The 25,613-nt window shown below is 40.4% G+C and overlaps 2 protein-coding genes across 4 annotated transcripts; one reads left to right on the top strand and one right to left on the bottom strand.

The window, feature by feature from the left end:
- The first annotated feature begins 1,506 nt into the window (after positions 1-1,506).
- Positions 1,507-12,346, top strand: capslb (calcyphosine-like b). Of its 3 annotated transcripts, none has more exons than XM_084746038.1 (6): positions 1,507-2,000; positions 3,087-3,225; positions 6,029-6,206; positions 6,439-6,648; positions 9,128-9,244; positions 11,864-12,346. In XM_084746038.1, exons 2-5 carry the CDS (start codon positions 3,089-3,091, stop codon positions 9,227-9,229), a joined length of 627 nt encoding a protein of 208 aa, XP_084602164.1. In that variant the 5' UTR covers positions 1,507-2,000; positions 3,087-3,088; the 3' UTR covers positions 9,230-9,244; positions 11,864-12,346. The 3 variants fall into 3 exon arrangements, with proteins under 3 accessions (XP_084602164.1, XP_084602162.1, XP_084602163.1); XM_084746036.1 differs by having other exon boundaries at positions 1,507-2,168; XM_084746037.1 differs by lacking the exon at positions 9,128-9,244 and having other exon boundaries at positions 1,507-2,168.
- Positions 12,347-17,210: 4,864 nt separating this feature from the next.
- On the bottom strand, positions 17,211-24,260 carry il7r (interleukin 7 receptor). The gene is made up of 8 exons (XM_084746035.1): positions 24,057-24,260; positions 20,692-20,818; positions 19,940-20,094; positions 19,208-19,359; positions 18,962-19,115; positions 18,765-18,876; positions 18,607-18,679; positions 17,211-17,618 (listed from the first exon to the last, which is right to left on the bottom strand). The coding sequence occupies exons 1-8, from the start codon at positions 24,148-24,150 to the stop codon at positions 17,229-17,231; spliced, it is 1,257 nt and encodes a 418-aa protein (XP_084602161.1). The 5' UTR covers positions 24,151-24,260; the 3' UTR covers positions 17,211-17,228.
- Between the last annotated feature and the right edge of the window lie 1,353 nt (positions 24,261-25,613).

Here is a 25,613-nt window from a genome sequence, read left to right as displayed (position 1 = left end):
AAACAAGTGAATGAAACAAACTGAACAAAGATGAATAAAGTTTTCTTCGTGTGATTAGAGTGACACAACAAAACACGTTTCTTCTGTTTATGAATCATCATCACTTCCGTGTGTGTGTGTGTGTGTGTGTATGTGTGTACATATATACACACATACACACAGAGGATGTTTCAGAATGTAGAAATATGAAATGTGATGTTGTTTGATTTGGTTGATTCTCTGGTTTCTTCATGTGTCTTCATGCTTTGAATGTTGAAATGTTTCAGATGATTCAGGTCACATGGAAACATGGATCATTGATGTTATATTTTATTTTCTTTAACACAACATATTTTAGTGATTTATTTTACCTGAAATCGTGTCCTGATTGATGCAGTTTTTTCAGTGAATTATTAATAAAATCTATGATTGATGAAATCAGTTTGTCAGAGTGTCTTCACTGGATCATCAGCAGCTGTTTCTCTTTCAATAAATGTCTGATCAACAGTGATCAACTCTGATGATGTTTATTTCTGTAGTGACCAGCAGAGGGAGCCAACAGTTCATTACTCCACTGAACTCAACTCACAGAAAACACTTGAACCTGCAACACTGTAGACTTTTCACAGGTTACTTTCATTTAGTATCAGTTTTATTAAACAACATTAGATACTCATTCTGCACAATGATCCATTTATCTGTATCAGAGAAGAATGTATATATTTTATTTAATTTATGTCTATAATTTTTTAATTCTAGTTTATATAACTCCCCTATTCCATAGTTTATTCTGTTTTTATTTTTCATTAACATTTCTGTCCTGAATCTTTTCTACCTGTACTTTTGATCCTTGAGCTGCTGTGACAACTGAATTTTACCAGCATGAGCTCAATAAAGTCTATTTATTTTATTTTATTTTATCCCTCTCTGTTGCTTGTTAACACAGCTGATCATCATCATCATTATTATTTTTACTAGCAATAGAAGTAGTCCTGTCAGTATTGATATATTGATATTATCCCCACTGAGAAATGTAAGGTTGTAGTTCCTGACTCTGACCACCAGAGGGCAGTGAAGGCAACAGTCCACATATACAGTGCTTTTCAAAATAAAATACAATGCTTTCATTTGTCTGCTTGACATGATATTTCCTAGACTTCTGTTTTCAGAACTTATTATTGAATATTAAGTAATTACTAAACCAATAATAGATAGATAGATAGACAGATAGATAGATAGATAGATAGATAGATAGATAGATAGATAGATAGATAGACAGACAAGAGAAAATACAAAAAAAAACAATAGAAAAATAACTCACCAAAACATAAATAAATAAACAAAATAAATTAAAAGTCACTTCATACCCTGCTAATAATAAGATATATATCAATAGATTATCAATATAATAATACAAATAATTTATGATGAAACACAACAGATATATTTATGTTGTTTTTATAAATTAAACAAATACATTAAAATTAACTGGAAATCGACAATATCTTTTTTTTTTATTTAAATACATTTTTCGTCATTTGTATAAAAACATATTTCTAAGAACAAAACACAAGTTCCTCTACATTTTTGTAGTTTTTATTCAGATGTTGTTATTATTGTTTTTCTCGTCTGTTTCTCATCAGGTCAATAAAGTTTTTTTTTTTTTTAATTGAATTGAAATTTGAATGGTGGGAGACTTTTACTGTGAAACAGCCACCGGAAGTGTTGCTAACAAACATTTGTTGGAGCTTCCGGTTGTTCTGACGTCTGAAACTGTTTTTTTTTTCTTTAATCGAGTATTGAAATATCACAAGTACGTCTGATGGAGTAACATCTGATGAGACACTGAGTACCTGCAGTATCTCTAGTAGTACTCGGAGTATTTGTGTGTATGTGTTTGTTTTTAATGAGGAACACTTCAGAGCCAATGAGCGGAGAGAACACTGGTCTCCATGGTAACCGTGGAAGGTTTGGGGAGGGGCCGTTTGTTGTTCTCTGAAGATAAAAACGTTCCTGTGTCGGTGAGTTTGTGAAGACGAAGAACATGTTTGTGTTTTTTTATTTTTTATTTTTTTTTTACAGTTTTTATAGTTTTACAGTTTTATCGTCCACCTGTTCAGGTGTTTGTGCACGAGCTTCCTGCTGTCACGAGCTCTGACAGATAAACAAACCCTCGACTGAAGTAACAGGTACTCTGTTATCAGCAGAGGGCTAAGAAGTACAAGAGTAGGCTATTCACTTTGTAGTAAAAGTACAAATAAAGTACTCAGACAGTTGTGTTTATCACAGAATATTAAATTATTATTTTTTTTTTATCACGTGTTAATACATGTTGAACTTTTTAATAGTTTACCATTAAATTGCTACATAGTTACTTGACTCAATAAGTACCAGAGTACTGCATGAGTATTTATATGTAAAGAGTAACTAAAACTTTTAAATAAATGTAACAAAGTAAAAATTAATATTTCTCTCTGAGATGGAAATACTCGAGTACAACACAAGTATGTCAACATTGTACTTAAGTAAAGTACTTAACTAAACGTACTTAGTTACTTTCTATTACTTCAATAATAGTCCTGCATTAAAAAATCTCACTTCAGTAAAAGTAGTCCATATGTATAATATAATATAAAACTGTCAAATAAATTGTAACAAAGTAAAAACTAATAGTAATGAAGTAGAAATATAAAGTTGCATGAATTGGAAATATTCATTACAGTACAAGTATGTCATAATGGCGCTTAAGTACTTGAGTAAATGTACTTGTAATGTTAGATTCCACTGTTGAAAATACTCTTATAAGTAAAGTATAAGTAACTAAAACTGTCAAATAAATGCAACAAAGTAAAAGCTACAAGTTTTGTCTCTGAGATGTAATGGAGTAAAAATACTAATGTAAAGTACAAGTAGATCAGAATTTGTCTTAAGTACAGTACTTGCGTAAATGTTCTGAGTTACATTCCAGCAGTGAAAATACTGTTGTTGTTGTTGTTGTTGTTGTTGTTGTGTCATGATGTAAACACACGACAGTAGTTTAACAAGTGGACCGCTGAGCCTCAGCCAATCAGCAGCTTGTTTCACTGTCAGTCCGTCCTCTGTCTCAGTGATGGCGGGGACATCGAGACATGATCGAGAGATGGCGATGAACGCCAAGCAGCGGCTGTCGGAGTGCGAGGACCCGGTGGAGCGGCTCAGACTGCAGTGTCTGGCCAGAGGCTCATCTGGAATCAAAGGACTGGGCAGGTAAGCTCCGCCCACATCACCTGACCCTCACCTGTCAAACACCTGGAGGGTTTTATATGTTTATATAAGAGACACAAACACACAGGGTTACTCTAAAAATGTAATCTGATACACTTACTGATTACCTGATAAGAAAGGTAATCAGTTACCAAATCCAAGTACCACAAGATGTAACTAATGTAACTTCATTACTTTGTGTTGCTTTTGGATTACGTATAACATTAAGGTTGTCTGCGTAGCTAATGTTAGCTGTTTGTTTCTGTAGCAAACATTAGCAGTTTGTCTGTGTAGCTAATGTTAGCAGTAGATCTGTGTAGCTAACGTTAGCGGTGTGTCTGTGTAGCTAACATTAACTGTTGGTCTGTGTAGCTAATGTTAGCTGTTTGTCTTTGTAGCAAACATTAGTGGTTTGTCTGTGTAGCTAACATTAGCAGTAGGTCTGCGTAGCTAACATTAGGTGTTTGGCTGTGTAGCTAACGTTAGCGGTTTGTCTGCGGAGCTAACGTTAGCGGTTTGTCTGCGTAGCTAATGTTAGCGGTTTGTCTGTGTAGCTAACGTTAGCGGTTTGTCTGCGTAGCTAATGTTAGCGGTTTGTCTGTGTAGCAAACATTAGCGGTTTGTCTGTGTAGCTAACATTAGCGGTTTGTCTCTGTAGCTAATGTTAGCGGTTTGTCTGTGTAGCTAACATTAGCGGTTTGTCTCTGTAGCTAACGTTAGCGGTTTGTCTGTGTAGCTAACGTTAGCGGTTTGTCTGTGTAGCTAACGTTAGCGGTTTGTCTGCGTAGCGTAGCTAACGTTAGCGGTTTGTCTGCGTAGCTAATGTTAGCGGTTTGTCTGCGTAGCAAACATTAGCGGTTTGTCTGCGTAGCTAACATTAGCGGTTTGTCTCTGTAGCTAACGTTAGCGGTTTGTCTGTGTAGCTAACATTAGCGGTTTGTCTGTGTAGCTAACGTTAGCGGTTTGTCTGCGTAGCTAACGTTAGCGGTTTGTCTGACCTGTAAACGTTTCTTGGATGATGGACTGTAGTCACTGAACACTGTGGATCCTAAGTTTATCGTTCTTTGTTTTAAAATCTGTTATGAAACAGTAATCGTGTGATTCGTCCCCAGTTTTATTAAATGTAACTGTAATCTGATTAGATGTTTTTTTTACCCTGTAACTGTAATGGAATACAGTTACCTTTTTTGTGTCCTGATTATGTAATCCTGTTACATGTAATCTGTTACTCCCCAAAGCTGTAAGCACACACTGATGTCATGACAGGACACAGGACAGGAGGTAATACTCGAGTAAAGTAAAGTACTGGAGCTCAGAATAGTTTCCCTGCTGCAGCTTGGTGCTCAGACCTCAGAGAGAGACGTGTGTTGAAGCTCCGCCCACGGTCCGCTCTGTGTGATGCTGGTGACTCTGAGGTCGGCGTCTTCCTGTCGTGTGTGAGCAGAGCGCCGTGCTGCACTCAGCCTGTCAACACGCTGCAGGATGTTGTGATGTGTTTGGTTTTATTGTCACATAATCGTGTTGTTGTTGCTGATTCTGTGGTTTTGTTTGCTGATGCTCAGCTGGTTCTTACAAGCTGCACCTCCACACAACAACAACACTCCTGCTGCACAGCAGCAACGGTTACTCCACTGTTTTACTTCAATTCTGACGGACTGCAACTCAGGATTTTAATTTTCTGCAGCTTTATACAACGTCAACAGAAATAAAAACAGAATGCAGTGATTTACAAATTCTTTTCCAGCTGTATTCATCTGAATCCAGAACAAAGATATTTCCTGATCAAAGTGATCAACTTTAATGTTTGTAGTAAATCTGCAGTCATTGTGTTTCATGTTTCTCTCTGTGATCCATCATCTTTTCTTCTGACACTCAGTCAGTGTTTGTGAACTGAGACACTAACTGTTGAAGTTTTAAAGGTCAATTCTTTCTCATTCTTTCTTCATATTCGTCTTCAGCTGATCAACAGTCCACAGTCTCTGTTGTCCTATTTTGTCCTTCATGATGCACCACACATTTTTAATGGGAGACACGTCTGGACTGCAGGTCCAGGTCTGGACTGCAGGTCCAGGTCAGTCTAGGACCTGAACTCTTTTACTATGAAGACACGCTGTTGGAACACGTCCACAACGTGTCTCTCTGAAATAATCAGGGACGTCTCTGAAGAAGACGTCAGTGATGGCAGCATGTGTCTCTCTGAATCCGTCCAAACATCACAGCTGCTGTCTGCTGAAGTTACTGCTGGGAACAATCAAACAACTGATCGATTAATGGAGAAAATGATCAACAGAATGATCAATAATGAAAATAATTGTTACAGAATCAACTTGAAAAATCTGTTAGTGTGTTTGTGTTGTTGTGAGACTTCAGTGTTTTAAAGGGTTAATTCAGATCAACTGAAGTCACATAACAGGCAGCAAAACCAACAACTCCTGTGTTCAGTGAGGTAAAATTATTGATTTGATCAGTTTGATATCCTTCGTCCATCAGTAACTGAAGTACAATGCTAAGGTAGTGAAGTTTTCTTCTACTTTATCATTTATATCATTTATTGTTACTAGTTACTTTACAGATGACTCAACAGTGTGTAAAGTAAAATAAACTTAAAATGTTGTTGACATGTTATCACATCAACAATAATATGATTAATTATAACATGTTGACAGAAGCCATTCTGCACAGTACTTGTACTTTTTGTGAACTTTACAGATAATATTTGTGTCCTTTTCCTCACATTAAAGGTTGTTTTTGACACAGTTTTTCTTTGTTTGTGAATAAATCTGAATGGCCTGTTCTTATTGGTCAGAACCTTCAAAATAATGGATGATGACAACAGCCGCTCGCTGGACCTGAAGGAGTTCCTGAAGGGTCTCAACGACTACGGCATCCTGATCGAGAAACAGGAGGCCATGGCGGTCTTCCAGCAGTTCGACCGCGACGGGAACGGGACCATCGACTTCGACGAGTTTCTCATCACTCTGAGGGTAAATGTAGGAACGTGTTCCTGAACAGCTGAGTGGCACTTCCTGTTTATTAGAGCTGTGAAACAGGCTGTAAAGTAATCCTCACGGCCAGCTGTGGACTGTCAAAGTATGTCCACCATCTGAGGGAACAGCCTGTCTCCTTCAGGACAGGACGCACGTCATCAGCTGTCGTCCTCATCAGAGACAGAGTCCATGTTGAACTTTAACGTCGGTGTAAATGTGTCCCCTGCAGCCGCAGATGTCCAAGGCCAGGAAGGAGGTGGTCATGCAGGCGTTTCGGAAGCTGGATAAGACGGGGGACGGCGTGATCACCATCGAAGACCTGAGGGGGGTTTACAACGCCAAGTACCACCCCAAGTACCAGAACGGGGAGTGGACAGAGGACCAGGTGTTCAGGAAGTTCTTGGACAGCTTCGACTCTCCGTATGACAAAGACGGAAAGGTAAGGGACAAAGTCTTCTTATGTCTTTTTTTTCTTTAAATCTATATGTTTTAGTCTTGTTGCATCTTTTTCATCATCTAAAGACTTTTTTGTCTTTTTACATCTTTTACATCATTTTCATGTCGTTACGTTTCATCTTCTTATGTCGTTTCATCTTTTATGTCGTTTCATCTTCTTATGTCGTTTCATCTTCTTATGACGTTTCATCTTCTTATGTCGTTTCATCTTCTTATGTCGTTTCATCTTCTTATGTCGTTTCATCTTTTATGTCGTTTCATCTTCTTATGTCGTTTCATCTTTTATGTCGTTTCATCTTCTTATGACGTTTCATCTTCTTATGTCGTTTCATCTTCTTATGTCGTTTCATCTTCTTATGTCGTTTCATCTTTTATGTCGTTTCATCTTCTTATGTCGTTTCATCTTCTTATGTCGTTTCATCTTTTATGTCGTTTCATCTTCTTATGTCGTAAGAAGTTTCATCTTCTTATGACGTTTCATCTTCTTATGTCGTTTCATCTTTTATAACGTTTCATCTTCTTATGTCGTTTCATCTTCTTATGTCGTTTCATCTTTTATGTCGTTTCATCTTCTTATGTCGTTTCATCTTTTATGTCGTTTCATCTTCTTATGTCGTTTCATCTTTTATGTCGTTTCATCTTTTGTCGTTTCATCTTCTTATGTCGTTTCATCTTTTATGTTGTTTCATCTTTTGTCGTTTCATCTTCTTATGTCGTTTCATCTTCTTATGTCGTTTCATCTTTTATGTCGTTTCATCTTTTGTCGTTTCATCTTTTATGTCGTTTCATCTTTTATGTCGTTTCATCTTATGTCGTTTCATCTTTTATGTCGTTTCATCTTTTATGACGTTTCATCTTTTGTCGTTTCATCTTCTTATGTCGTTTCATCTTTTATGTCGTTTCATCTTTTGTCGTTTCATCTTTTATGTCGTTTCATCTTTTATGTCGTTTCATCTTTTGTCGTTTCATCTTTTATGTCGTTTCATCTTATGACGTTTCATCTTTTATGTCGTTTCATCTTTTGTCGTTTCATCTTCTTATGTCGTTTCATCTTTTATGTCGTTTCATCTTATGTCGTTTCATCTTTTATGTCGTTTCATCTTCTTATGTCGTTTCATCTTCTTATGACGTTTCATCTTCTTATGTCGTTTCATCTTCTTATGTCGTTTCATCTTTTATGTCGTTTCATCTTCTTATGTCGTTTCATCTTTTATGTCGTTTCATCTTCTTATGTCGTTTCATCTTCTTATGACGTTTCATCTTCTTATGTCGTTTCATCTTCTTATGTCGTTTCATCTTTTATGACGTTTCATCTTCTTATGTTGTTTCATCTTCTTATGTCGTTTCATCTTTTATGTCGTTTCATCTTCTTATGTCGTAAGAAGTTTCATCTTCTTATGACGTTTCATCTTCTTATGTCGTTTCATCATCTTATGTCATTTCATCTTTTATGACGTTTCATCTTCTTATGTCGTTTCATCTTCTTATGTCGTTTCATCTTTTATGTCGTTTCATCTTTTATGTCGTTTCATCTTCTTATGTTGTTTTGTTTCTTTGTTGTTTCGTTACATCTGAAGGAAACATTCACAAAGACACTGTCAGATTTAGAAAGTAAAAGTTTTGTGTAAAACAATGTTTAAAGACAAATGACATATTTCTGTAGTTTAAAATCTGATATTTGAGAAAATATAAGCCATTACTGACTTATTTATTTTATAAAATAAACTAAAGCAAATACTTTTCTCTGAGCTGCAGCGTTAACGTTTCCTCTGGTGTGAGAAACAAAAAACAAAAAGAGACAAAAATCTTCAAAATGATCAAAATAAGATGAAGATGAATCTTCGTTGCTAGACACTTGTTTTCATGTCCTGTTATTTGTTTCAAATGAATTTATTCATGAATAAAAGAAAACTTTCCCCCGATGACTCGTCAGGGTTTTCTGTCCCTGGACGGACGTTTTCACGTTTGGACTTTTCAGCTGATAAAACTGTGACAGGATTCATTTTGTGAATTCTTGTCTGTTTTCTGACACAGAGCAGGTTTACAAATTAAGAACATAAATTCATAAATTACATATATTTCACTTAAAAAAATAATTTTCACTAAAATAGTCCCACAGGTGAGATACTATGAGTTTAATGAAGTTGAATGAACTTGAGAAAAGTTTAGTTGATTCCACTAACTTCCTGTCTGATTTATTTACAGTGTAGATGGCCTAATCAATAAATCTACTAATCGTCTCAGCAACAATTATTATCAATCATTTCAAAGGCATAAATTAAGATTTAAGATGTAGATGACTACACTGTAAAATATATATTAAATCAACATGTGGGAGAACTATAGGAGACTTTTACTTTGAAAGGTTACAGCAGCACAGAGTAAAATACTTTATTACAAGTAAATGTTTTGCATTGAACAAGTCAAAGTATTGATTATTGATGTATTGGTGCTGTGTGAAGGTGACCCAGGAGGAGTTTATGAATTATTATTCTGGTGTGAGTGCGTCCATCGATTCTGACGTCTACTTTATTGTGATGATGAGAAACGCCTGGAAACTGTGACGGAGCGGCGTTCTGGTAAAACCAGGTGGTGGGAGGAGGGGGCGGAGCTTTTCCATCTCTGTTCATCCTGCAGTATGTTCTGTGGTTCCTGTTCAGGAAATTCATACCACAACATCAGTATGAGAACGTGAAGTCATAATTAGACTGGAGAACAGAGAACTCTAGAACATACAGACGTCAGCAGGACTGTCGGGTTTCTGTGATCAATAAAACACCAATCAACCAATCAGTTTGTCCTTGAGACTGTCGCTGCTTCCATCCAAACATCTGTCAGATATCTGTAAGCTCGTTAGTTCTTGTGTATCCTCACTACACTCTAAGAAATAAGGGTTCCAAAATAAGGTTCAACTCAGAACCATTTGTTTGTGAAGAACCCTTTGTTGTAGAGTTCTTCAAGGGTTGTTGAAATCTTTACAGAACTCTGCTGTAAAAAAATATTGTTATCATAATATGAAAAGGTTCTCCATAGTACCTTTGGTGTGTTCCAGATAAAACTTTTGGAATACAAAAAGATTCTTGGTAGAACCCCCTGGGTGGGCTTTAGATGAAACTCGTGGAGAATAAAAGGGTTCTCAGGTGGGTTCTAGAGGGTAGTTTCTATATAAAACCTTCAGACAGGGTTCTGGGTGGAACCAGTACACTACAGAAAGGTTCTCCTTTAGAACCTCTCATAGGGAGTTCTGGGTGAAACCTCTCAAAGATGGTTCTATGTACAACCCTGTTACGTTGGGTTCTTGGTACAACTCTGAAAGAGTGGAACTTTAATGAAACCAAAAAGGTTCTCCTATGGGGACAAACTGAAGAACCTTTCATGGTTCTAATCAGAACCTTCATTTCTAAGAGTGTAACCTGGACTGTAGTTGAGTCATCTGAGGGCAGCAGGTTGTTTGTTTGGATGGAAGCAGCTGATGTCTTTTTCTCTGTTTTTCACCTCACTGTCAAACTCTGACTGTGGTGGTGGTGATCGTCACGGTGGCAGTCATGGTCACGGTGGCGGTCACGGTCACAGTGGCGGTCATGGTCACAGTGGCGGTCATGGTCACGGTGGCGGTCACGGTCACAGTGGCGGTCATGGTCACGGTGGCGGTCACGGTCACGGTGGCAGTCATGGTCACAGTGGCGGTCATGGTCACGGTGGCGGTCATGGTCACAGTGGCGGTCATGGTCACGGTGGCGGTCACGGTCACAGTGGCAGTCATGGTCACAGTGGCGGTCACGGTCACAGTGGCAGTCATGGTCACAGTGGCGGTCACGGTCACAGTGGCGGTCACGGTCACGGTGGCGGTCACGGTCACGGTGGCAGTCATGGTCACGGTGGCAGTCACGGTCACGGTGGCGGTCATGGTCACGGTGGCGGTCATGGTCACAGTGGTGGTCACGGTGGTGGTCACAGTGGTGGTCATGGTCACAGTGGTGGTCATGGTGGTGGTCACAGTGGCAGTCATGGTGGCGGTCACGGTGGCGGTCACAGTGGTCACAGTGGTGGTCACGGTGGTGGTCACAGTGGCGGTCATGGTCACGGTGGCAGTCACAGTGGCGGTCACGGTGGCGGTCACGGTGGCGGTCACAGTGGCGGTCATGGTCACAGTGGCGGTCACAGTGGCAATCATGGTCACGGTGGCGGTCACAGTGGCGATCATGGTCACGGTGGCGGTCACAGTGGCGATCATGGTCACGGTGGCGATCATGGTCACGGTGGCGGTCACAGTGGCGATCATGGTCACGGTGGCGATCACAGTGGCGATCATGGTCACGGTGGCGGTCACAGTGGCGATCATGGTCACGGTGGCGGTCACAGTGGCGGTCACAGTGGCGATCATCGTCACGGTGGCAGTCACAGTGGCGATCATGGTCACGGTGGCGGTCACAGTGGCGATCATGGTCACGGTGGCGGTCACAGTGGCGGTCACAGTGGCGATCATGGTCACGGTGGCGGTCACAGTGGTGGTCACGGTGGCGGTCACAGTGGCGGTCACAGTGGCGGTCACAGTGGCGATCATGGTCACGGTGGCGGTCACAGTGGCGGTCACGGTGGCGGTCATGGTCACAGTGGCGGTCACGGTGGCGGTCACAGTGGCGGTCACAGTGGCGATCATGGTCACGGTGGCGGTCACAGTGGCGATCATGGTCACGGTGGCGATCACAGTGGCGATCATGGTCACGGTGGCGGTCACAGTGGCGATCATGGTCACGGTGGCGGTCACAGTGGCGACCATGGTCACGGTGGCGGTCACAGTGGTGGTCACGGTGGCGGTCACAGTGGCGGTCACAGTGGCGATCATGGTCACAGTGGCGGTCACAGTGGCGATCATGGTCACGGTGGCGATCACAGTGGCGATCATGGTCACGGTGGCGGTCACAGTGGCGATCATGGTCACGGTGGCGGTCACAGTGGTGATCATGGTCACGGTGGCGGTCACAGTGGCGGTCACAGTGGCGACCATGGTCACGGTGGCGGTCACAGTGGTGGTCACGGTGGCGGTCACAGTGGCGATCACAGTGGCGATCATGGTCACGGTGGCGGTCACAGTGGTGGTCACGGTGGCGGTCACAGTGGCGGTCACAGTGGCGATCATGGTCACGGTGGCGGTGGTGCTGTTGTCTTCACTGACGGTAAAATGTCTCCTCTGACAGGTGACCAAAGAGGAGTTTGTCAACTATTACTGTGGAGTCAGCGCGTCCATCGACAGCGACGTCTACTTTATTCTAATGATGAGAAACGCCTGGAAGCTGTGAATCATTGACATCACAACCTTTTTATTATTTTTAATATTTTTTAATTATTGACACGTTGTGTGAAGTTCTGAATCACTTCTTCTTTTAGTTCAGAGTGACTTTGATTTTTTGTGTTTGGTTTTAAAAGAGTTGATCCTATAAATATATTTCTGAAGCTTTTTCATTATATTTGTTGAAATTCTTTTGACATCCTGACATCGAGAAATAAATAAAAAAATGAATGTGGTATTTGCAGCTGTCACAGGCCTGTAATAAACTCAAACTGAGTGAAATGATTGGATCATTTATCTGCTGATCTGTCAGAGCTTCAAACAGTTGATTGAAGGAAAAATAAAACTATTTGATCTTTCACGAATCGTTTCAGTCAAACATCGTCTTTCATTGACTCACATCTGACAGTAAGTCTTTGTGAAAATCAGGCAGATTAATCAATAATAAAATAATTGCTAGTTGCCTCACTGTGTTTACCTTCATTAAATGAGTTATTATTATTATATAAATTAATTATTATTAAACAACGGCTACAGCCACATATTATGAACAGCTGGAGATCTTCATCACGCCAAGCGTTTGTAGAAGGGCTCAGAAAAATATCATCGTGATGCCAAAACATTAATACTGAGACCAGATTCAAGACATTCAATGTTTGGATTTAAATACAGAATGAATGACATAAAAACTAAAAAAAAGTATCTGCCCTTTAAGTTAGCTGATGCTAGCAAAAACACTTGCTAACTCACTAGCTAATCTACATTAACTGTTAGCTAACCACTTACATGTTGTGTGAAGTTAAGCATTGTTAGCAAAACACTAGCTAAATACTTAGCTAATCTACACCAACCTTTAGCTAGGAAGTTGGCCAGTGTTTTGCTAACATTAGCTAACTTTATCTGTGTCTTGTCCTCCAGCAGCGTCTTTGAATCATCTTTAAAATGTGTTGTTCCTTTCATCACAGTCAGGTGGAGCTCAGAGCTGATCTCAGGTCAGGAAATAATAAAGGACAAAGTTGATAAAGGTAGTAAGCTTGCTTGACTGATATTAGAGCATAAAGCCAAAAAGGGGTGGGGCTTAGGAAGGGTCACTCAATCAACAGTCAGGTTAAAGTCATTTCAAAGTGCAGCGTGCAGCAGAGCAAGGAGTAAAAATCAAAGTGTACTAGTTTGTTTTCATTACAGTTGTGTTTTATTGGCTGCTGATATGAAACAGACTTTGTATAAATAAAAACATTGGTTATAAAATATGTTCTAAGTTCTACAGATGGGTTCACTAACAGTATGTTCAGTACAGTTGAATGTGCAGTGACGTGTTGAAGAAATAAAGCGGACATTCTTTGTATTCATGAGGTTGAAGTTGTGTCAGATATACTCACAAGCAGCATTGTGTGTTTGAGTCGGCTCAGGTTGCTGTGGCAACACCTGCAGACTGACACACTGGAGGAATGTGGACTGAGTCCTTTAGAACAATGACAGGAGTCTTGGTTCTCCAGCATTCGAAGTGCAGATATGAGCAGCTTTTCTTTTAAAGGACCTCACTGGTGTTTTTGTATGTTTTGGCTCATTGAAGTAAATTTTTAGACAGTCGGTGACAAATTCACAAGAGAACAAATGTTTCCATACAGAACACAAGAACTCTGAAACTGTTCTGAGGGCTTAACAAAACTGTCTACACAGGGGTTTATCTTATTTACTAGGTGGTTCTAGTGGTCACTTATGAGGTTCTATTTCTCCCTGGGGTTTGTTCTGTGGTTGTTACAGTCATTTAGGAGATCAAGGGTCCTTTAAGTGGTTTAGGCAGTTTTGGGAAAGGGTCTAAGTATGCAGGAGTCCCATTGGTGTTCTAGCTGTCAGTAAGGGAGTTCCAGTAGTACTTTAGGTGGTTTGAGTGGGCACTGCAAAAGTTCCAAGTATCACTTTTTAAGTAGTTAGGTTCTAGAATTTATTTAAGGGGTTCTAGCAGTCAATTAGCATCCTTCAGTTGGTTCTACTGGTCAACAAAGAGGTACTAGGGATCATTTGGGTGGTCTTAGTTGTCAGTTAGGAGATCTCTAACATGGTCCTAGTGGTCATTTAGGAGGTTCTTTGAGAGGGTTCTAAGTATCCTACAGGTGGTTTTAGGAGCCACTGAGAAAGTTGTTGTCCAAGAGGAACCACCAGAACTTAATTCAGTGCTCCTTTAATCGCTGATTGAGCAGGTACTATAAATCAATTAGGGGTTTAGTGATCAGATAGAATCCTTTAGGTGGTTCTCAAGGTGGTCTGAGTGGTCACTGTGAAAGTTCCTCCAGGTTGCTGTTGCAGTCAACGTAGGTTCAAGTGGTTAGGTACTAGAAATCATTTAAGGGGTTCCTAAAAGGTACTGGGAATTATCTAGGTGGTTCTTTTGGTGCTCTGTGTGGTCCTAGTTGTAAGTTAGGAGATCTTTAAGGTGGTTCTAGTGGTCATTTATGAGGTTCTATTGGTCCTTGTAGTTTGTTCAGTGTTGGTGTCACCATTAGGAGATCTACGAGTCCTTAACATGGTTCACATGGTCTTTGAGAAGGTTCTAAGTATCAAGTAGGTGGTTCTACAAGTAATTAGGAGGTTAATGGGATCCTTTTAGTTACTAAAGGTGGTGTTTATATTTAAGGTGGTTCTAGTCATTTAGGAGGTTGTATTTGTTCTTGGGGTTTGTTCAGTGGTTGTTTGTTGGGGTTCTTTAGAGGTTTCTAGGGGTTCTGTAGGTGCTTCTTGTGGTCATTTGGAGGAGGTTCCAGTTCTGTTTTTTTTACTTTAGATTGAGATTTATTGATTTGTTGTTAGTCTCTAAGAGTTCAAAGGCAAATATAAGTTGTTCTTCTATGTTCCAGGCAGAACCGTTTCTTCTCGGTTCTTGAGAAAAGTGACTGACCACAGTGAAGACAGACAGAACTAAAAGATGAATTTAAACCAATGGGAAGCCTGGAAGGTCAAGTGATTTCAAACATACAGAAACACTGGTGAGATCGTCTAAGGTTCCTCTAAGAACCATCTGAGAACAGCAGATGACTGCAGGAGGTCAGTATATAACGTACAGGGTTAAAATAATAAAACATATATATATAATATACTTGATATCATCATATGGAATCAAAAGCAACAAAATATATTTTTTAAAAAGCTACATTTCTCAAAACGTCGCGGTAAAAACCCACATTTCTCAAACTGCTACAGGTCAGACAGAAAACTAAAAAGTCTCCACATTTACTCAGAGAAAGAATAAAAGCTGTTTATTTCTGCTGCACAGAATTTAAACGTAGTCTTTTTAAAATCTCCTTTTTTGCTTTGAGTGACATTTCAAATAATCTTTATTAAATCACGCAGCTGTGCAGACGAACAGAACGCCGAGTGTTCGGATTCGTCTGCTTCTAGGGGAGCAGATGTTATTCATGTGAGTGAATCTTTGTCTCTGATTGGCTGTTGCTGATCATGTGTCTGTAGGAGTAAATCTCTTCACTTTTACAGAAGAACGTTTTCATTCCTCAGTTGGTTCTTTAGTTCAGCGGTTCCCTGAATCTTTAAAACTAAAGTGAGGTCTGTTTGTAGGTTCTGGTGTTTTGAGCCCAACTCAGATTCTTAAGTTGTGAAAAAGTTTTACTGACCAATGACTGATCTTTTGTTGAGATAATTTACTTTTCTTCTTTAGATGAACTTCAGTATTTCAGTTTTAGAAAACCCCAAAATTACTGAAAAATAAAATCTTAATATTTTCAATTAAAACAACTTAATTTTCAGCCACTAAAAGAATGATGAACCCGTTTCACAGCTCACTGCACTGGAAAACCATTTAAAGAGGAAAATGTCCCTAAAACACAAATATTTCTGAGTTTGAAAAAACATTTTTACTGTTTCAAGTTCACTGAAAATGAAGTGATGTGTACTTTTACACAAAATGTCTTCTGTTAACTTCTTTTTAAGTGAAAATCCTGACTTGTAACTTGTGAACATGCTTGGGTTGGCTTAATCAATCATTTTTATTTATCAGAGTTCATGTAAAATATTTAAGCTCTTAAACCTCCAATTTAGAGAGAGAGTACCACTAACCTTCTTGTTCTTTTACAGTGTGGGAACATTTGAGTTTGTAAAACTCAACAATCAAAGTTTATTTCAAGAAGAAAAGTAAATTATCTCAGCTAAAGATTTTTCGTAAGTTTTTGCCAAACTTCAAAGTTTGAGTTGGGCTCAAAAGTCAAAAATGTCCTGCAGCAAGTTAAGTTTGAGTTGTCTCAACTGTTTTCTTTTACAGTGCAACGACTCAGGGCTCCTTCAGCGGCTGCAGGAGACGCGCTGGACTTTTGACCTAGAAAAGATGGAGAAGGTCTCCGAGGAGGCCGGGAGTCCAAAACATTACTAAAAGTGTTAAAGTTCGTTACGTCTCATGCATCATGTGACTTTCATATTTCTATTTTTAGACAAATTCATTCAGTCATATTTCTATCAGATGTGTCTCTACCAAAACATGTCGACTCTGTCGTCCTTCTAAATCAAAGATCAATAAGAATTATGGTTTAAAAATGTGTATTTTGATTCACATTAAGAGACTCTGAGACACTTTAAAAAATAAAATGGAACATTTTGTCTTGTTGCGTCTGTTTTGTCGCGACATCTTTTATACTTTTTCATCTTGTTACTTTTTTTGTCTTTTTATGTAATTTTTGTCTTATTTCATTGTTTCCGTCTCGTCCCGTCTGTCCTGTGTGATGTCCTCTGACGGATCCACCAGTCAATCATCTTTTCTGTGTCTTATTGTTTCATCCATTTAGGTTGAAATCAGTCTTGATCTAACCCTAACAATAATCAATAATTATATCAATAATAATAAAAAAGTCATTCAAACTTAAGTAACGAGCCTGTTTTAAAAATGAGTACCAAGTATTTGTACTTAGTTACTTCCTGCCTCTTTATTGAACTCGTGTCTTCTTGTTGTAGACGACGCGTCTGTCCCAGATGCATGTCGCTCTGGTTTCATGGCCCTGTTTTAACCTCACGGTGGCGCTCTTACTCCTCTGGACAGAGTGGATGTCTGTTGATGGAAGTCCATTCAATTGTCGAGCTCTTAAAGTCTGACTGAAGTGTGACATCATCATCCATCAGGTAAAAAAAAAAAAAAAGAAAGGTTCCTTCATCCTCAGATTAAACTTGGGACCTCATGCTGGTGTAGAACATGCTGAAGAATAATTCTCAGAAGTTTGATAAAGATCCTCCTCCGTCCTCTTCGTCCATCGGTCACCGTCCCTCCTCCTCCTCACCTACTTGATCTGGTAGAAACTGGACATGGTGACGTAGGCCTCGTCCTGCTGGCTCACTCCAAACATCTCTGCCTCGCGTCCTCCACCACTGCTCTCGGGCTCAGGTGTGCGAGGCCTCTCCGCCGGCTGGAGGACGTGGACGGGGGACGGAGTGGCGCTCTGAAGGCTGTCCTCCCTGTCGGTGGAGCTCCTGCTCAGCAGGGCGGACAGCTCCAGCTCCTCTGTGCTGACGCTGGTGGTGCTGGTGGAGCAGGCGGAGCTCTGGGTGGAGCAGGGATCTGCAGCGGTCGAAGGCTCCGCCTCCTCACATGGCTGCTCCTCCGCTCCTCCGCTCCGCTCGTCGACTCTAAGAGCGCTGAACACCTCAGGATGGAAGTGCAACAAGAGGCCCTGCAAGACACAAACACTACGGTTATTATGGGATGGGCAATCAATAACTAGTGTCATATCAATAATCAATAACTGTTGTATTAAACGGTTGAAGTCTGTTTGTTCTGGTGTAAAAGTGACTTTAAAGTGACAATAAGAAACGTTCATGAGTTGATTTTGGAACCCCCTGTGGACAAACGTGGTTCTGTTCAGAGATCACAGGACAGGAACCACAATAACAACAGGTCAGGTGGACTGACAGGGACAGGGTGGAACAGGAACCGTTCCTTCAGGACTAGGATGGAACAGGAGTGAAAATCCCCTCCTGTGTCCTGCTGTATGTCCAACATGGCCAACATCTGGCCTGATGTGAAAACACTGTGGTTGTTCCCTCGGAGCTGCGAAGTTTCTATTGCAACAACCAATCACCACAAGTTTTCAGTGCATTTGACCAATCACAGCAGCTTCCTGTCAGTTCCACCAATCACAGCAGCTTCCTGTGAGTTCCACCAATCACAGCAGCTTCCTGTCAGTTCCACCAATCACAGCAGCTTCCTGTGAGTTCCACCAATCACTGCAGCTTCCTGTGAGTTCCACCAATCACAGCAGTAGCCCACACAAAAGTCATTTATTATTATCTGCGTACTTTAATAGTTTATCAATTTTTGCTTTTTTCACTTCTTTATTTTAGTTCAAATCAGGTTTTGCTTCTTCGCAGAACATTCCTCAGTACAATTCTGCATTTACAAATAAAACAGATTTTGTTAGAATTTTTGTAATTCTTTGTCTTTTTGATAAAATTACTGAGAAAACTCAGAACAGACAATAAGTTGCCTTTGATTTTTTATGAATTACATTTTTTTTTTTTGCAGTTTTCACTTGCTGCTACATTGTCATTGCAAAACAACTGTCTGAAAACATTTGAACATGCATGACAACTTTTTAATAGGCTGCAACAATCCTTAAAAAGTCCAGTGAAATCCTGTGTTTTTCTTGTCAGATGACTCACTTTATTCGGCTTGCAGATGTGCATCAGTGTGTGTTTGGGGTGCGGGATGCTCGGCCACATGTACGTCAATATTCTGAGAAGGAAAAAGAAAAGGAATATTAATATTTGACACGTCTAAATTCACTGATTTTCCTGTTGAGAAAGCAGAGATGTCGTACTTGTTTTTCCAGAAGAAAACAACACTGGAAGGCACCACAACCAACAGAATGAGACACACAGTCAGTGTGTTCACCTCCCACCGTTCATCGGACTGTTTCTGGACTTCTTCCTCTGAAAAAAAAGGAGTTACATAAAATCAGTCTTCTCCTTCTGTCTTCGGAAACAGCAGAACGTGTACAAACTGACTTTTTCTTACCAGCAGGAGTAAAGAAACTGAACGTTTCGCTCCAGTTGCTCCAGGTCCCCTGCAGGAAGTTCTGCGGTATCGCTCGCACTTTGACGTGATACTGCGTGTGTTTCTGGAGCCGGTCCATGTTCATCTTCATTTGTAATGACGAGGTGTTCTGAATCTGCAGTCAAACAGGATTTATCATATAATCATTATCAAACGTTCTCAAAGGCAGAACCAATGACTGAAGTGACGCAGATCAAACGATGTTACCGTTGTTCTGCGTTCCGACCAGATGAGCAGCTGGAAGAGCTGGTTTCCTTCCTTCAGGTACTCTTTGCGGTACGGAGTCTTAATGTCAATGACTACCTGGTTGGACTCCTGGTCGAATGTAACGTTCACCACCTTAGGACTTCTGGGTTTAACTGCAGGGACACGACAGAGAACCAGAAGACAACAGTGAGTGGAACAGTGACGTGTCCAAAAGTCCCCTCAGTCTTTACCGCAGTAGAAATACAGATACTTCAGTAAAAGTAGAAGTACTGATTCAACTTGTTTACTGCAGTAAAAGTGAAATGTCCTCAGAGTATAAAAGTAAGTTTTGTCTTGTTCTGTCTTTCACATTGTTTTTGTTTTAGTACATCTTTTTTTTTTTCTCTTATTATGTCATTTTCGTCCTGTTATGTCTTTTATGTTGTTTTTGTCTTTTACAGGGTCATGTGATGCCAAAGCTCATCACTGCAAGGTCCATCACACAGAACCATGTGACCACTCCGACACCAAGGACAACCCTGAAGACTTTGGATTGGTTCTGCAATACAGTTTTTTTTTTACAACAAAAGACTGTCCTCAGTCTCAGACCTGAGAATCTAAAAGTTGCAAAATTAAGAAAGAATAAAAAAGAAACTGACTTGTAGATTCATGACTTTATGCTGCTGGGTGAATTCCACATCTGTCGAGTCAGAAAACATCTGGAGGTTTGGAGAAACACAGAAATGGATTTACCTATTTTCTTGAGGTCGATGATGGTCGTGACGTGGCCTCCTCTCTTTAACTGGACCGTCACGTTGAAAGAATTGACAGGATTCAGATGTTTGGAGCTGACGGTGTCCCCGAAATCCTCCATACACTTTACCTTTTCTGTGGTCCAGTCAGTGTAACTGTGAACACAAGAACACGTCTGTCTTTAACTGACTCTGCCCTGGATGCTGCCAGAGGTGGGAAGTAACTGAGTACAAATAATAGTTACTGTATTTCAGTAGAGTTTTCAGGTATCTGTACTTTACTTTAGTATTTATTTCTACATCTGAACACAAATATGTGAACTTTCTTCTCCTCACATTTTCTTAACAGGCTCTTTAAGTTTTAATAAAAGGACAAAAAACTCCATAAAGATGTAAAAAGATGAAAAAGAAAAACACTAAATGACATAACAGACGTAACAAAAAGTAAACAACTTAGACTGATGTAACAAGACAACAACATGATGTAAAAAACATAACAAGTCAAGATCAATGTAAAAGATGTTTATCTTGACTAGAAAGACAAAAACAGCAGAAATAAAAAAAAGTCATGACAAAAACACTTTTACTTTTATACTTTACTTTCAGAGCCTGAAGCTTTTCACTTTTACTGCAGTAAAACAGTTGAATCAGTACTTCTACTTTTCTTCTACTGCAGTAAAGACTGACAGGACTTTGGACACGTCTGGATGCTGCTGATGTGTCCTCTAGGAATCAGTGATCAAATGTTTTTACCACACTGTGATTTTCTTGATGCCATCATCGTCTTCATCATCCTCGTCATCGTTCCTGCCTCCGAGCAGTTTACAGGTCAGACTGCTGCCGCCGATCATGATGTGAGACGAGCAGCTGATCCTGGGCTCTGAGGACAGAATCAAAACACTTTCAGTCCATCCAGCTGTTTTCAGGTCTAAAAACCGATACAGCGTCACAGCTTACGTAACGTGGATCTAAAGCATCTGTGTCGCCCCCTGGTGGCCGGCTGCAGTACAAGTCATAAATCCTGCTGTTAACAGATCACACCTCAGAGTAACATGTGACACGTTTCTGTCATGTCAGGTCGTTCTTATCGCGCTGATGTTTGTTCAGGTTCGGGTGTTTGGTTTGAATCAGTTCTCTGTTGATATTAAAAGGAAGTTTCATGTCATGACTGACAGCTGAGCTGTGTGTGTGGGCGGGACCGCACAGAGCTATGGCTCCACCCCCAATTATTACTGCACTGACTGGCCATCTTTGTTTTACAGTTATTGGGTCTAAGCTGGGTCGAAGAAATCAGGAAATATTTTTATTGTTCTAGTATAATTTTTAGTCGCTCCTAAATCTCCTGATTTCAAGGCGTGTTGCAGTAAACAACAATAAACTGTGATATAAACTAACAGAAATAAATGAAAACTAAAGAAAAGGTTCCACAGGTGACTGTCTGTTTCTAATCTGTCTGATGTTGGAGGGGAACATCATTATTGTTCCAGGCAGAAGAACCTCTATAAAGAACATTTCTCCTCATACAGTTTGTTTGTGGTCTTCATCTACACTATTCTTCCTGAAGGGCTGAGGTTCTTCCCAGAGTTCTTTCTGAAGAACTCTTTGAAGAAAGGGTTTATCAAGGTTTTTTTTTTATAAGGGTTCCAAAAAGAATCTCTGTCATCCAAAGAACCCATTTTGGAACAACAGTCCTTGAAGAACTCTTTCATTTAGGGTTCCTCAATGGTTTTTTGTACCATAATATTAGAATTGTTCTCAATAGAACCCCTGGCCGCATTCTAGATAAAACCACTGGAATATAAAAAGGTTTTGGATAGAATACCCTGAGTGGGTTCTAAATGAAACCTCTGAAGTATAAAAGCATTCTTGGTAGAACAGCCAGGGAAGGTTGTTGATAAAATCCCTGGAATATAAAAAAGGGTTCTCAGCAGAACTCCCTGAGTGTGTTCTAGATAAAAGCTCTGGAATATAAAAAGGTTCTTGATAGAACTCTCTGAGAGTGTTCTAGATAAAACCCTTGGAATATAAAAGAGTTCTTGGTTGAACCTCCTGGGTGGGTTCAAGATGAAAGGTTCTGAATAGAACCGCCAGAGTGGGTTTTGTGTGGAACCATTTCACCATAGAAGTGTTCTCCTCTCTCACAGATGGTTCTACATATAACCCTCCATGTTGGGTTCTAGGTAAAACTCTCCAAGTGTCACTCTTCCAAGTGGAACCTTTATAAAATGTTCTACCAGGAACCACAAAGATTTCTCCGATGGAGACGAGCCAAAGAACATTTTATGGTTATGACTTTAGCATAAGATAATCTGCATGTGACACACATCAGCACGGAGAGAACAATGAAGAACTGTTCCGTGCAGTTTGAAGCTTGTTAGGTGTTTCTGAGAACTGAGCAGTTCTCCAGGTGTGACAGAACGAGTGACCATTGTTCCCATCGTGGACACCATGTGATTGATTGATCAGACCGAGACAGGAAACTGATCGATTGAAGAGTAACTTTGATCTGCATCAGGAACATCTCATCTACAGACGTTAACAAGCCTCCATCGCCGCCTCATCATTTAAACGTGGCGAAGGAGGGGATCCATCCCATTTCTGGATGTTGTCACAACCAACATCTAACAACTGTGTAACATTTGAAGAACATGAATATCACTGTTCTAAAAGGAACCTTCATCAGTTACTGAGGGCTGCTGTTGAACGTCACTGTCAGCAGGCGACAACAGACACCGTGTCTAGAACGGAACCACAGACTCATGAGATCTTTTGACCAAAACCATGAAAAATCTGGTAATGTAGACCGAAGCAGCAGAGAGGAACAGACATGAAGGTCACAGGTTTGTCTACAGACAGACGGAGAGCGGCAGTGTTAGCCAGAACATTCCTGAAGCCAATCACATTTAGTTTAGATGATGTTCGGCACTAACTGGATCATTTCCACACAGTCAGTGATGTTATACAACCCGAGCTGAAGGTTCTCTCTCAGTTCTCACAGAACACACATGATAACATCTGCATTTTAAACAGAATATGGAAAATCCTTCATAACAATGAAAACAGGAGTGGCCCCAAACAACTCCCCTGTGGAACACCACAAGATATCCTGCTGTCAGAAAAACACATCCAGGCAAAAACTAAAGGTGAGAAACATTTGACTTGGTTGTCAGAATACTGCGGTCAGTGACAACAAAAGGTAAAATCCAACGGCCCGCCGAGTTTCCTGTCGTCTGTATTTGTTAACCACCAGATGTTTGTACTGATGCAGGGCTCAAAGAGCGCACCGGTCTATGAGGACGCCGTGTGTTTGTACGGCATTTCATGCAATGAAAGTTACAAAAACATGTTTTGATTTTCTTTTCTTTTTTTCTTTTTATTTATAATTAATTAGTTGCAGGGAGAATAAAAGTGCTCTCTGTTCTAAAAGTTCCAAGTAACCTTTTTAAAAAGGCTCAGGTTTACAAAAATTCTGCTTTATCTGTAAATGAAGAAGTGCAGCTGGGGGGTGTTACACAATCTGGAGCTCAAACTCAGTCAAAACTGCACAAAATGATAAAATATTAATAACAATAACAAACCTCATTCTCAGTCCCAGTGATAAAATCCAAACATGTACATGTAGAACAACATGAGGGACTGTTATGATTGATGGAACTCGCAGACGACTACAATGATTAATCAAGTTTACTGAAAAGTTGCAGTAATTGTATAAAAATCACAGAATATATTACATCATGCAGAATTCATGAGAATTGGCTGAAATGATCGATCACAACATCCCAAGTTCCCAGAGGAACCGACTTTACAAGCTTCACCAAACTGTCAACAACAACAACAACAACTGGCACAAAACTCCTTTCAGCACTAATAAAAACAAAACAAAAACAAACAAACAAAAAATAATAAGATAAAAGAGCTGTGGTATCAGTATTGTATCTGTATCGGCAGGAATCAGAATCTGTAAACAAACCTGACGACCTAAATATGAGTTTTAATGATTTCTTATGGATCCATATTTACCATTATGGGTTATAAAATATTAATTTATTAGAAAGTGTCACTACAGTCTGAATGTGACTGAACCATCTGCTGTTTTAGAAATGAAATGTTATTCTCACCCATGTCAGTGTCTCCGTCTCCGCTCTGAGCCTCACACACAGCTGGCAGCAGCAGCAGCAGCAGCTGCACACTGATCCAGCAGCCACAGGACATCACTGAGTGTCCTCACCGAGTGTCCTCACCGAGTGTCCTCACCGGGGCTCATCAGATAAGCTTCGTCGATCCCCAGCAGACTGGTAACGCTGCATTCCGATCAGCTGAGAGCTTTTCTCGTCAGTCAGCAGGGAGGGAGGAAGAAGGAGTGGCGAGCGTACAGAGGAAGGGAGGGGGGGGGGGTTCTCACAGGATGTTCTGTAAATCAGAAAACATCTTTGTCGAGCTGACAGCAGGTTCTGTGCAGTGAGAAGATAATTTATTGGTGCTGATTAATTCCTCCATCAGTCTGATGAGTTTTGTTCAACTGAAATGAAATTCTTCTAAATCACAAAGGCAGGAATGTGATATTTTTGGTTTCATGATGACTAATCAATGCATCAAGATCATTTATTATCATCATTCAACAGGTTTCAAAATGAAAGCAGAGCTGTAGTTCCATCATGCTGCACAAGCATACAGTGAAGATGATTAAATTCAGAAGAGAACAGGATAAAAACATGGAACAGAATTAAATAGAACAATATGTACCGTTATTAACAGACACACATTCTCACCCAGGAAATAATTCTATAGGTCATTTCTTAAATTTGAGTCAGGTAGAATGTAAACAGCAGCAACAAGATGGTGACAATAATCTGATCAACATCATCAACATCTGGGAAAAAACAACTGTGAAAGAGTTTGACCACAAAGGATCATCCATGTAAACACAGAGTCCTCCTCCAATCATCCTGCTGCATCCTGTCAGCTCAGAACTGCTCCGCCCATCAACTGCAACACCTTGATCCTGTGGTTTCACATGTAAGACGAGGAGCAGGACTCTGTAAGATGTGGAACAGGACTCTTTGATGTGGAGCAGGACTCTTTGATGTGGAGCAGGACTCTGATGAGGAGCAGGACTCTGATGAGGAGCAGGACTCTGATGAGGAGCAGGACTCTGTAAGATGTGGAGCAGGACTGTATAAGATGTGGAGCAGGACTCTGATGAGGAGCAGGACTCTGTAAGATGTGGAGCAGGACTCTGATGAGGAGCAGGACTCTGATGAGGAGCAGGACTCTAATGAGGAGCAGGAGTCTGATGAGTAGCAGAACTCTGTAAGATGCGGAGCAGGACTCTGATGAGGAGCAGGAGTCTGTAAGATGTGGAGCAGGACTGTATGATGAGGAGCAGGACTCTGATGAGGAGCAGGACTCTGATGAGGAGCAGGACTCTGATGAGGAGCAGGACTCTGTAAGATGTGGAGCAGGACTGTATGATGTGGAGCAGGGCTCTGTAAGATGAGGAGCAGGACTCTGTAAGATGTGGAGCAGGACTGTATGACGAGGAGCAGGACTCTGTAAGATGTGGAGCAGGACGATGTAAGATGTGGAGCAGGACTCTGTAAGATGTGGAGCAGGACTGTATGATGTGGAGCAGGGCTCTGTAAGATGAGGAGCAGGACTCTGTAAGATGTGGAGCA

This window comes from Lutjanus erythropterus, chromosome 20 (genome assembly GCF_056507025.1).
Source record: "Lutjanus erythropterus isolate fLutEry1 chromosome 20, fLutEry1.hap2, whole genome shotgun sequence".
Lineage (NCBI taxonomy): Eukaryota > Metazoa > Chordata > Actinopteri > Lutjaniformes > Lutjanidae > Lutjanus > Lutjanus erythropterus.
This window is presented reverse-complemented; position numbering and strand designations above follow the sequence as displayed.